Here is a 14,499-nt window from a genome sequence, read left to right as displayed (position 1 = left end):
ATGTGTACGAATACCCGTTTGTGTACATGTGTATAAATATGTGATGTGTATGAATACCTGTTTGTGTACATGTGTATAAATATGTGTATGTGTACGAATACCTGTTTGTGTACATGTGTATAAATATGTGTATGTGTACGAATACCTGTTTGTGTACATGTGTATAAATATGTGTATGTGTACGAATACCTGTTTGTGTACATGTGTATAAATATGTGTATGTGTACGAATACCTGTTTGTGTACATGTGTATAAATATGTGTATGTGTACGAATACCTGTTTGTGTACATGTGTATAAATATGTGTATGTGTACGAATACCTGTTTGTGTACATGTGTATAAATATGTGTATGTGTACGAATACCCGTTTGTGTACATGTATATAACTAATTGTATGTGTATGTGTACGAATAATATGTTTGTGTACATGTGTGTACATGTGTATAATATGTGTATGTGTACGAATACCCGTTTGTGTACATGTGTATAAATATGTGTATGTGTACGAATACCTGTTTGTGTACATGTGTATATAATATGTGTATGTGTACGTATAATAAATATGTGTGTTTGTATGTGAACGAATACCCGTTTGTTACATGTGTATAAATATGTGTATGTGTACGAATACCTGTTTGTGTATAAATATGTGTATGTGTACGAATATTTGTGTACATGTGTACGAATATATGTTTGTATGTGTATATGTGAATATGTTTGTGTATGTGTACGATGTGTGTATGTGTACGAATGTGTTGTGTACATGTGTATAAATATGTGTATGTGTAATACCTGTTTGTGTACATGTGTATAAATATGTGTATGTGTACGAATACCTGTTTGTGTACATGTGTATAAATATGTGTATGTGTACGAATACCCGTTTGTGTACATGTGTATAAATATGTGTATGTGTACGAATACCTGTTTGTGTACATGTGTATAAATATGTGTATGTGTACGAATACCTGTTTGTGTACATGTGTATAAATATGTGTATGTGTACGAATACCTGTTTGTGTACATGTGTATAAATATGTGTATGTGTACGAATACCTGTTTGTGTACATGTGTATAAATATGTGTATGTGTACGAATACCTGTTTGTGTACATGTGTATAAATATGTGTATGTGTACGAATACCTGTTTGTGTACATGTGTATAAATATGTGTATGTGTACGAATACCTGTTTGTGTACATGTGTATAAATATGTGTATGTGTACGAATACCCGTTTGTGTACATGTGTATAAATATGTGTATGTGTACGAATACCCGTTTGTGTACATGTGTATAAATATGTGTATGTGTACGAACATGTGTATATGTGTATGTGTACGAATACCTGTTTGTGTACAATAAGTGTATGTGTACGAATACCTGTTTGTGTACATGTGTATAAATATGTGTATGTGTACGAATACCCGTTTGTGTACATGTGTATAAGTATGTGTATGTGTACGAATACCCGTTTGTGTACATGATGTCAAAACTTATATTACATTTACGATTTGATGTCAAAACTAATATTACATTTACGATTCGATGTCAAAACTAATATTACATGTATGATTCGATGTCAAAACTGATATTACATGTATGATTCGATGTCAAAACTGATATTACATTTATGATTCGATGTCAAAACTAATATTACATGTATGATTCGATGTCAAAACTTATATTACATTTATGATTCGATGTCAAAACCTATATTGCATTTATGATTCGATGTCAAAAATTATATTACATTTATGATTCGATGTCAAAACTGATATTACATTTATGATTCGATACCGAAAAAGGTAACGAAAATAATTGAAATTTGGGAAATTTAGGAACACTTCCAGTCTAATAAATGACCTGTATTTCATCAATAGCAATTGTATTTAGTAAATAAGGAAATATCTATTAATCAAGCATCAGCGTTGCGTTTTGATTAGTCTTTTTGAAATAAATATTATTAAATATTATCAGGTAAACAAAAAAAAACAGAAACAGAAATTAAGCATTTACATATAATTACATATCCGTATATTTGACAGGACGAATACGAATTCATCTATGATACAGTTTGCTGATAGGTTTACAAAATACTCAGATGTATCGTAACAACCCTACGGTAATTCTAACTATAATATCAGTCAAATGTTGTAATGTTTTCGGACTGGAACTTTTTCTTGTTTGAAAATTTATTTTTCAAAATAGATTTCTTATTCAGTACAGAAAGGTAAGCCTGATGGTTTTGTAGTTTTTAACATACTTACTGGCTGTCGTAGGTGATGTTGTTGCTACCACATACTGGGTGGTTTGCAAACAGGTTGCAGTTGAGTATAGAGACATATTTGCAAATAGTGCTCACATCAACTGCTTGGGCAACTAAAACATGAAAACACGGATTATTTAATATGTATTTTAAAGCTTTTAAACATTACGGCATATTTTTAACTATTTAAGCCGTTTTTTATTATTTAAATCACACTTTACTTATATTTTATAGTTTAGATTATCCATTTTCGTACAACCGAAGTGTTTCTGGTCATCCTGTTTCTAATACCACGAAATGCATTTTTGTTTTTATATTTTCAAAAACGCTCTATGTCTGAGAGGTAACAGTTATGGAGACGAGATCTAGTCTATTTTAGACGGTATTTCCCCATTTCAGACTCTTGTTTCACTCTGTTGTAACTTTACCCAGATGTGTTACAGGTTTGCAGAGAAACAAAACTTAGTGTTCATTTTTACGAGTTGAAACTAGGGTATGCGACTTTAATTCTTTAAGCATTCACTGTCACAGTTAATGTCTCCGATGTCTGGCATAAAATGATTTAGTGCTTTCACACTCATATCGAAAACAAAAAAATAACCCAGGCGCTTAGAACGATACGTGAAGGAGAAGACAGCATTTTATAAAAAGTTTGTATAGCTTGTATATTAGTAGGATTTTTTTTTTTTAAAGTTAAATGTTTTAGGCTTTAAGTAGATGGCTTAGGTCAATTCTGTGTCTCATATTGTTAGGGGCGGTACGTAGCCCAGTGGTAAAGCGACCGCTTGATGCGCGGTCGATCTGGGATCGATCCCCGTCGGTGGACTCATTAGGCTATTTCTCGTTCCAGCCAATGCACTACGACTGGTATATCAAAGGCAGTGGTATGTGCTATCCTGTCTATGAGATGGTGCATATAAAAGATCCCTTGCTACTAATGGAAAAATATAGCGGGTTTCCTCTCTAAAACTATATGTCAAAATTACCAAATGTTTGACATCCAATAGCCGATGATTAATCAAGTATCTTATACTTCAGGCACGGGGGGGACTGATTGAGATCGAGGGTACAAAGCAAAGATTATGGGGGGGGGGGGGGCGGGGATATGCTTTCCCGTAAAAAAAATTAAAACTAGATGTCCTGAAATTCAGTTTCCTGCATGCTACAAATAAAATGCATCTCTGCCTTAAGATTTACTACCAATAATGTTTATTGATTCAGAATTATTGGGGGGGGGGGGGGGGAGGGGCTAGAGCCCCTTGCTCCGCCGTGCATGTACTTGTGTCCCTTTCCCCAAAATCGGGGGCGGGACGTAGCCCAGTGGTAAAGCGCTCGCTTGATGCGCAGTCGGTTTGGGATCGATCCCCGTCGGTGGGCCCGTTGAGGTATTTCTCGTTCCAGCCAGTGCACCACGACTGGTATACCAAAGGCCGTGGTATGTGCAGCTATCCTGTCTGAGGGATGATGCATATATAAGATCCCTTGCTGCTAATGGAAAAGAGTAGTCCACGAAGTGGCGACAGCGGGTTTCCTCCCTCAATATTTGTGTGGTCCTTAACCATATGCCCGACGCCATATAACCGTAAATAAAATATGTTGAGTGCGTCGTTAAATAAAGCATTTCCTTCCTTCCCCAGAATCGAGTGGTGGGATTAGCCGAGTCGGTAAACCGTTCGCCTGAGGTTCGTCTCATCAGACTCACCTGGTCTACTGGGTCTTAACCAAATTCAAGCATGAATGAATAAATACTAAGTATTAAAACTAACTTTAAAATCTAATATAACAAAGTAAAGGTACGCACACACATACAGAGAAGAAATAATTAGTAAATAATTAACATAACCGGTACCTGCCACAAGACAACACAATGCAATGAACTTCCACATAGTTCTTTCTCTGTGGGAAGCCAGAAGGCGTGTATTATCAGGCGACCGTGTTTAAAACGAGCCATGGGAATTGTACTCTGCCAGAAGGGAGTGGGCAGCTGTGCGTGGATATCTCGAATAGATTAATATCGGATAAAGAAATTTTTATATATAGGTAATACAGAGACTGATAAGGATGAGACACAATTTTTGTCATTTCAATAATTTTTACATTTTTAATACCCTAAAATTTTGTTTATTTAAAATAATAACAAATACGTTTTGAGAATATATATATATATATATATATATATATATATATATATATATATATATATATATATATATATATATATATATATATATATACATATACACATACACATACACATACACATACACATACACATACACATACACACATATATATATATATACATATAATACGCAAGACCTTTTCAAAAGTTTCCCATCGTTTTAACCGCTTCTCCTCATCTATTCGGCTATTTCTTGTCCAGCCAGCGTACCACGACTGGTATATCAAAGGCCGTGGTTTGTGTTATCCTGTCTGTGGGACGGTGCATATAAAAGATCTCTTGCTACTAATGAAAGAATCTAGATGGTTTCCTCTCCAAGACTATATGTCAGAATTTCTAAATGTTTGACATCCAATAACCGATGATTACTAAATCAATGTGCTCTAGTGGTGTCATTAAACACAAAAAAAACTTTAACTTTAGCTTCTTCTCTTTTGATTTGTACTGCTGAGCGCCTTCTTTGTACTGACCAGGTGTGGCATTTGGTAAGGATTGCTTTACGGCCAGGTCCATATCGTACAAAAATGAATTCCATAAATATATCAATAATGGAGGCCGCCATATCTATGACATAATACACAAGACCTTTTTAGTTTCGTTCTAACTGCTTCTTCTCTTTTGATTTGTACTGCCGATCGCCTTATTTGTAACTACCCGATATCACATTTCGCAAGGATCGTTTTTGCGGTTAGGTCCAATCGACGACCATACATTATCGTGCTAAATACTGCGTACAGAGATGAATTCTATAAGTACAAACCATAATAGATGCCGCCATCTTTGTTACTTAACACGAAAGTGGCTATGTACACGGCGGCCATGAATATATCCTTGGCTAATGAGGGTTGGTTATCTACACGTCAGTCATATTTTGGGCGGAAAGCCTCGTGTAATGCCATCACATCCCATCTAAAACTTTCCGGTGTGTAGCATGAGTTACATTTAGTGTATATATAAAGTTGTTTAGAAGTGCCAATTTTTGTCCAGCTAGATAAAATATTTATGTATTACTGTGCGCAGCTGGGGGGTTTCTTATTCTCTCACCCCACCCATTTTGTGATTTTAGGTCAGGTGCGACCGTGATTTGGAAACTATATTCATTGTCACGGTAACGCAGTCCATGAAATTGGACTACTTTGACCGGAAGTAACCATAGCCTCCAATCACTCTGTTCGGAGAATTAGACCGTGGCATTGTGTATTGGAGAGGCCCACACACAGGTGGAATTTGATCTTATCTATCTACCTGGCACGTGTGTATATAAAAACAGTTTTTAGTTTGTCACGCACAGCTGTTTGCTTCGTGGCAGGGTGTGGTTCACATGACACGAAATCCTAATCGGTGACACAGTTTAAAAGTAGATTCTCTCCAATTTGATCAAAGACATTTAAAAAAAAAAATGTGGAAGCTTATTGTGTTCTGTTGCCTTGTTGCAGGTATTTGTATAAACAAATGTATACAGCATTTTTGTGCATATTATTGAATAACTTTTTATTGTCCCAGTATTTTAGTATAAATACATTTTTTTTCTGTTTATTCTTTCTTTCTTTCTTTCTTTCTTCTTCTTCTTCTTCTTCTTCTTCTTCTTCTTCTACTACTACTTCTTCTTCTTCTTCTTCTTCTTCTTCTTCTTCTTCTTCTACTACTTCTTCTTCTTCTACTACTTCTTCTTCTTCTCTTTCTCTTTCTCTTTCTCTTTCTCTTTCTTCTTCTGCTTCTCTTTCTTCTTCTCGAGCTCCAAGTCGTCATTCGTAAAATTCACGATTCACGTTTTTTTCTGTAGCTGTATTTGTTAATTTTCTTCTTTTTTTCCTACCGTCCTACTTACTCTTTAAGGGGCGGGACGTAGCCCAGTGGTAAAGCGATCACTTGACGCGCGGTCGGTCTAGGATCGATCCCCGTCTGTGGGCCCATTGGGCTATTTCTCTTTCCAGCCAGTGCACCACGACTGGTATATCAAAGGCCGTGGTATGTGCTATTCTGTCTGTGGGATGGTGCATATAAAAATATCCCCTGCTACTAATGGACAACATGTAACGGGTTTCCTCTCTAAGACTATATGTCAGAATTACTAAATGATTGACATCCAATAGCCGATGATTAGTAAATCAATGTGCTCTAGTGGTGTCGTTAAACAAAACACACTTTAACTTTACTTACTGTTATAAATGCAGATTGGATGAATCTAATGTATCTTTAACACTGGCATTACAGCGTATACTGATAAAACAAAATAAGGGAACACATATATAGTAAAAATCAAATGGTGTCTACAACCTAAAAGAACCATATCCATAGCCTGAGACATTTAATCGCGTTACTAACATTCAATCCCACATGACATCTTTGAATTATACTAAATATTACTACGCTAATAGTGAATTAAAGGGACATTCCCGACTTTGCAGCAATTTTTAAGATGTTATCGACTAACAGATACTTTTTAACGATTGTAATTAAATATCAAACATATTTTTCTGCATAAAATATTAGTGACTGTATATTCAACGTGTTTCTGGTCGTTCTAATATTTGTACTAGGTTAAATTTCATCTTATTTCCTAAAATATAGTTTTTTAGTACGTACGAAATTATTTGAAGACAAAATCCAGTTTGGGCTTCTTACAAATATTGAGATGACAAGAAACACATTGAATATACAGACACTGATATTCTAAACAAGAAAATATATTTAATATGTAAGTTTAATCGTAGAACTATTTTATTAGTCGGAAACATCTTACAATGCAGCAAACTCAGGAATGTCCCTTTAAACTGGATGTATAATACTATGATGTTCCCTTATTTCTTTCAGTCAGTATATTTTCATGAGCCAGTGGTTTTTAGTAACATTCTACAAGGAATAAGCTTTATTCTGCCCAACTACTAGTATTCCAAATGCAGATTTAAATGCATGCATAAGGGACAAATCTGAATGATTTGTTTTATTCACCGGTATTTTTCTACACATGGTGTGTTGGGATTTCCATAATTTTACTATGCTTGAAATGGTGTGTGATATTTTAAGCATTGGTGACCGGCCTCAGTGGCGTCGTGGTAAAGCCATCGGACATAAGGCTGATAGGTACAGGGTTCGCATCTCGGTACCGGCTTCCACCCAGAACGAGTTTTAATGACTAACCCACATTTAGACTGTAATCGTTACTCTAAGATAATATCAGCAATATTCTATTCTATTTTTATTTTGCTGTTGTTTTGTTTGGTTTGCTTTTCATTCTCACGTTTCAGTGTGCCTCAGCCAAACTGCAGTGGATTTGACCATCATTTGCAAGTATGTCTCTATACTCAACTGCAACCTGTTTGCAAACCACGAAGTCTGTGCTAGCAACAACATCACATATGACAGCCAGTAAGTATAGTAATCTATAATAAGAAAATATATGTAGTTAGTCTTTTGTCATATTATGTATATTAATGAGATGACGACCCAAAAAAATTTTGTGTGGGTTTTTTTTTAAACGAATAGGCTTATATTTACTTCTTTTTTTAAAACTACTATCTACCTAGTACCTCGTCTGTAAGATGACATTTCATTTCAACTTATTTTCGTGCTTATATCCAATTAAGTTCAAGCATGCTGTCCTGGGCACACATCTCCGCTATCTGGGCAGTCAGTCCAGGACAGTGGGTTAGTTGGTTGGTTAGTGGTTAGTGAGAGAGAAGATGGTGTAGTGGTCTTACCCACTGAGCCCTAAAGAACTCACTCTGGTTGGAGCCGGTACCGGGCTGCGAACCCTGTAACTACCAGCCTGTAGTTCGATGACTTAACCACTGCGCCACCGTGGCCGATGTAAGAGGACAGCCTCTCTCGAGGACAATACATCTTTCTTGCAACGCCACAAAGAGGACTGCCACTCTGAGACTTGTTTACTCAATCAAAACTAGGGCGAAACGTAGCCCAGTGGTAAAGCGGTCGGTCTGGGATTGATCCTCGTCAGTGGGCCCATTGGGCTATTTCTCGTTCCAGCCAGTGCACCACGGCTAGCATATCAAAGGCCGTGGTATGTACTACCATGTCTGTGGGATGGTGCATATAAAAGATACCTTGCTGCTAATCGAAAAGAGTAGCCCATGAAGTGGCGACAGCGGGTTTCCTCTCTCAATATCTGTGTGGTCCTTACAATGTATTGAGTGCGTCGTTAAATAAAACATTTCCTTCAATCAAAACTAGCGCAGGACAGAGCTCATTGGAATACATATAGCTGTGATGACATGCACTTATGAATCACTGTCAAAACAGTAATGATATCAAGTGTTCACGAAAGGTAGGCATACCCTGCCCTACCGGTGGCACCAGTCATGATTCACCACAGCTACTAAGTCCATAACTTCATCTAAAACGAGGACAAAAAAATGTATTAAGCGTGCAAGAGTTTCACCCAAGAGATGAAAAGGTATGGAATAGCATCAGTCATCATTTTGGTCAGTGATGCATCGTATTTAGTAGATATAGCCTCCAAATGTCTGCCATAAAACATTTTGAATGCCCTCAGACGTCCGTAGACATTATAAGCCTGATGGAAGAAAAGAAGAAGTTTGGTTTGTTTAACGACACCACTGGAGCACAATGATTAATTAATCATCGGCTATTGGATGTCAAACATTTGGTCATTCTGACTCGTAGTCATCAGAGGAAACCCGCTACATTTTTTCTAATGCAGCAAGGGATCATTTATACGTACATTTTCCCACAGACAGGAAAGCACATATCACTACCTTTGACCAGTTGTGGTGCACTGACTGGAAAAAAATCAAAAAAAAAAAAATCAGCTGAATGGATCCATCGAGGTGGATCGATCCTGCGACGCACGCACCTCAAGCAAGCACTCGAAAACGATCCAAATTTTCTACAGTTATTTGTTTCAGCATGTTTTCCAAAGCACATTGCCAGGTCGTTAAATAAATCATCTCTTTTCAACTCAACCTGTTCCAGTGGGAAATGCCATTAGTGTTAGGTCAGGTTAAGTATACAAGAAAAAAGAAAAACGATTAAAGATTTTAATAATTATTTTCTTTCAGCTGTATGTTTTCCAAAGCACATTGCCAGGACAGAAATTTGCACCTGACTTACAACACGTCATGCAGTGATGCCGGACACAAGGATGGGGGGAGCCACGGCAGCCAGACCACGTATGAGTTCTTCTGCAGAAATCTTCTACACACACACTGTGGCACCGACATGGAGATAGTCTGTGCGTCCGACGGGAAGACATACAATAACTTGTAAGTAAACTGTTAATTAAAGGTAACGCAGTCCTCTTAAAGCACTGTGTGATACTTCTGGTTAAAACTTCAGTTTGTTCCTAAGAGAATTTATGTCTGTATAACGTGTGTGTTCTTGGTTGTTCTGGTGTCCTAGGAAGCTCAAGATAATGTGACTGTTGGGCAGGCGTCAGAAGTTTGATCAGGTACGGCGGAAGCAAGTAGACACTGAGGGGATATGCTCCCCCGTACATTTTTGAAAACTAGATTTACTGAAATGCAATTCCCTGCTTTCTACAAGTAAAATTCATCTCTGCCTTAAGATTTACTACCAATAGTATTTTTTATTCAGAATTATAATTTCAGAATTATTCGTCATGCCTCTTGAAGACATTCATAGTTGTGTTTTGCTGTACAGCATGGTTCATTCCTTGACCAATATAGCTGTATTAGCGGGAACTTCAGCTCCTGGTAGGGTCACTCAAGCTGGATTGGTCAAAGGGTATAGAGGGTACAGACTATAAACATGGATCACTCCCGAAGATGGGTGAGCAGGGCTAAATTATTTGCAGGGTTGTAGGGAGGTGCCTAATCGCAGCTTAAGGCACATTCGGCCATGGGTGTTTGAAGAAAAAGAGAGAAAAAACATTTTGTAAGGACATGTATCCTATTGCATCTTTAGGATATGTGATGATTCAGAACGTATCAAATCATCATGAATATCAGCATGTTCCTGTCTTCAGATAAGATTTTAACATTTTTAGTTATTGAATGTTGGATGAATCTTTAGGCGGTTAAACACTTGTTACACAGTATATAATATGATTGGGTGTGATAACATTTTAGATGGCCAGGTGCTCTCCTACATAACACAAAAAAATCTTTTTAACAACAGGTTAAAAATTAAAATATTTTGTTTCATTTAGGTACTTGCAAGTTTAAATTGGGAGTTCAGTGTAAAAGCTATTTTTTCGTTAAAAGTTGTTTTAAGTACGTTTGATAATGAATGAATGAATGAATGTTTAACGACACCCCAGCACGAAAAATACATTGACTATTGGGTGTCAATCTATGGTAATGCAAATAAATAAAGTGATGATCAACGTCAATATAAAAATTCAAGATTTAAATAAAAGCATTGTAAAGAACTGTGCAAAAATACAAATATCACAGATAGATAATGACTTTTACTCAAAATTACAATTGTATCAAGTGTGCTGTATTGGCCATTCTCAAAGAGAATGTTACACCCCTGCACCACGGTGAGGTTACAGCACGCGCAGGGGACGTCTGATAAATGCGCGTTTGCGTATAAGTATGAACGCACGTGTGTGTACGTGACTGCGTTTTAATATGATGGTGATGTTTCAGAACGAAATTCTAAAGACGTTTTTAACACATTGTTTTCTTATTAATTTCGAATATTTCAACTGTTTATGCTTGATTTTTATTATACAGCTGTCTCTTTGAGAAGGCACGTTGTAACGACAGAAACATATTTATAAAAGAATACAACGCATGTGCGTAAAGAAAGAAAAACACACGTTCGTTGGTAAGTAATCTGTCCCAATGTCCACAGTATAGACCTACACTCCAACACACATTACTTAGTAAGTAATCTATCCAGATGTCCGCAATACAGACCTACACTCAAACACACATTACTTAGTAAGTAATCTATCCAGATGTCCGCAATACAGACCTACATTCAAACACATCCAGATGTCCGCAATACAGACCTACATTCAAACACACATTACTTAGTAAGTAATCTATCCAGATGTCCGCAATACAGACCTACATTCAAACACACATTACTTGGTAAGTAATCTATCCAGATGTCCGCAATACAGACCTACATTCAAACACACATTACTTGGTAAATAATCTATCCAGATGTCCGCAATACAGACCTACACTCAAACATACATTACTTGGTAAGTAATCTATCCAGATGTCCGCAATACAGACCTACATTCAAACACACATTACTTGGTAAGTAATCTATCCAGCTGTCCGCAATACAGACCTACATTCAAACACATCCAGATGTCCGCAATACAGACTTACACTCAAACACACATTACTTGGTAAGTAATCTATCCAGATGACCGCAATATAGACCTACATTCAAACACACATTACATGGTAAGTAATCTATCCAGGTGTCCGCAATACAGTCCTACACTCAAACACACATTACTTAGTAAGTAATCTATCCAGGTGTCCGCAATACAGACCTACACTCAAACACACATTACTTGGTAAGTAATCTATCCAGATGTCCGCAATATAGACCTACATTCAAACACACATTACTTGGTAAGTAATCTATCCAGATGTCCGCAATATAGACCTACACTCAAACACACATTACTTGGTAAGTAATCTATCCAGATGTTCGCAATATAGACCTACACCCAAATAGGCATTGCGTCTTACCAAAAGTACAAAATTATTTATATATCAAAAACTGTATTTTGTGTACAAATAAGAACGTTGATAATATAGTAACATAGACTATCCATTGAAATAAAAAGAAAGAAATATTTATTTGACGAAACCTGAATACATTTAAACGAACAAACACACAAAAGATCTTTTATATGCACTTTTCCATAGACAAGACGGTGTATTCCATGGCCATTGGTATACCAGTCGCATTGCACTGGCTGGGAACAGTGGGACATAAACAATAAAATCTGTTACCAGTGTTAGTTCAACCAAATGTGACCATCAGCAATAAATCCTTTTGAAATATTATCTTACAATTTTAAATTAGTATATGTTGTATTTTTACGTTACTGATTTGCATTATGAAAACATCCCTAGACAGTGAAATGTTCAGAATCGTCTCTCATTTCCAAGTTTTTCATTTCAATATATTTTTGTGCTTATATCCAATTAAGGTTCAAGCACATTGTCATGGGCACACACCTCAGCTATCTGAGCTGTCTGTCCAGGACAGTGGGTTAGTTGTTTGTGATTAGTGAGAGAGAAGAGGGTGTAGTGGTCTTACACCTACTCAATGAGTCGTTAAAACTCGCTCTGGGTGGGAGCCGGTACCGGGCTGCGAACTCAGTACCTACCAGCCCTATGTCCGATGGCTTAATCACGACACCACCGAGGCCGGTCATTTCCAAGTGTATTATTTCTTCTTTCAGCTGACTGTGCAGCAGAGTTGGGAGTTCAGATACTTATACCAAGACAGTATCAAATTTGTACTGCTACAAACAGCAATAAATACAATACAGAGTTGGGGTTTTGTGCCTTGTTTTAATTAATTTAAACGCTAATTGTTAGCGGCTGAAATTTAATTAAAGGGACATTCCTGAGTTTGCTGAAATTTTTAAGATGTTATCGACTAACAGAAACTTTTTTAACGATTGTAATTACATATCAAATATATTTTTTTGCATAAAATATTAGTGGCTGTATATTAAACGTGTTTCTTATCGTTGTAATATTTGTACTAGGTTAAAAAAATATATATTTCCTAAAATATTGCTTTTTCGTACGTACGAAATTATTTGAAGACAATAGCCAGTTTGGGTTTCTGAGAAATATTAAGACGACCAGAAACACATTGAATATACAGACACTGATATTCTAAACAAGAAAATGTGTTTAAGATGTAAGTTTAATCGTAGAAATATTTTATTAGTCAGAAACATCTTATAATGGAGCAAACTCAGGAATGTCCCTTCAATGTAATAGGCTGAACGGGTAAAGTAAAACAAGAAGTGTACCTGAACGACAAAATTATTAACATATTATAGCTCGTATTTCTGTACACGACAGTTAAAAATGACGTTTTAACAATGTCTGGATGCTCCACTGAATCACTGTCAGATGGCTCGTCTACGAGAGGTCTGCCACTCCCTAGGACGACACCATCTTTTTTTAACAATGTCTGGATGCTCCACTGAATCACTGTCAGATGGCTCGTCTACGAGAGGTCTGCCACTCCCTAGGACGACACCATCTTTTTTTTACTCTGTAAAGAGACCTGCCACTCATAACACTGCTAAATAATAAATCTAAATTTGCACAAGACAGTTAAAAGGGTATTTAGACAATTGTTGTGTCGCGTATTTGTGAATGACCGTCAAAACGGTGATGAAATCAGGTGTTCGCAATTTTGCCCACAGGTGGCACCCTTTATTATTTTGACCAGATAGTTGAAAATATGCACATAAACAAAATAGAATATAGCAACAGATATCATGTTAATCAGTGATGATTCGTATTGGAATGTCTACCATAAAACTTTGAAAGCCTTCAAGAGTCCTTTGAAAGCCTTTGAAAGTCCTTTGAAACTTTGAAATCCTTCAAGGGAGAGAGAGAGAGAGAGAGAGAGAGAGAGAGAGAGAGAGAGAGAGAGAGAGAGAGAGAGAGAGAGAGAGAGAGAGAGAGAGAGAGATGTACTGAATGTTTACGACATTAATATATCAAAATAGCATTTAATGTAGTAACTATAGTAGTCACAAAACGTTAAGGGCCACTAATCACTGCACCTGAGGTGGTATGGCTCCTTTGCTAGATGCTAGTGGTGCAGAAACGCTATTGTAGCCGTTGGATGACGGAATGGCTAATTTGAAGGTGTCTCGCTACTTGTCTCATGGATACGCCATCATTCAGTCATGCCAGGGCTTAGCCACAGTTCAAAATGCTCGGTTTACGTCCTGGTTGCATGGTTATCCAAAACCAGATTCAAAGAAATTTATACCCTCCCAACCCTAATCAGACATGAGAAGTGTTAACTTAAAAAGGAGTTTTTTCTTTCTTTCATTTTTTTTTTTTTGTGTGCTTGTGGTGTGTGTGTGT

The 14,499-nt window shown here is 36.8% G+C and overlaps 1 protein-coding gene across 1 annotated transcript; it reads left to right on the top strand.

Annotated features, from left to right (window-relative positions):
• The first annotated feature begins 5,754 nt into the window (after nt 1-5,754).
• LOC121392754 (agrin-like) lies at nt 5,755-12,930 on the top strand. The gene is made up of 5 exons (XM_041523846.1): nt 5,755-5,886; nt 7,699-7,819; nt 9,490-9,693; nt 11,131-11,224; nt 12,837-12,930. Exons 1-4 carry the CDS (start codon nt 5,850-5,852, stop codon nt 11,198-11,200), a joined length of 432 nt encoding a protein of 143 aa, XP_041379780.1. The 5' UTR covers nt 5,755-5,849; the 3' UTR covers nt 11,201-11,224; nt 12,837-12,930.
• The last annotated feature ends 1,569 nt before the right edge of the window (nt 12,931-14,499 follow it).

The sequence above is a fragment of the Gigantopelta aegis genome, chromosome 3 (genome assembly GCF_016097555.1).
Source record: "Gigantopelta aegis isolate Gae_Host chromosome 3, Gae_host_genome, whole genome shotgun sequence".
Lineage (NCBI taxonomy): Eukaryota > Metazoa > Mollusca > Gastropoda > Neomphalida > Peltospiridae > Gigantopelta > Gigantopelta aegis.
Note: the sequence above shows the minus strand (reverse complement) of the source record. Positions and strands in the feature narration are given on the sequence as shown.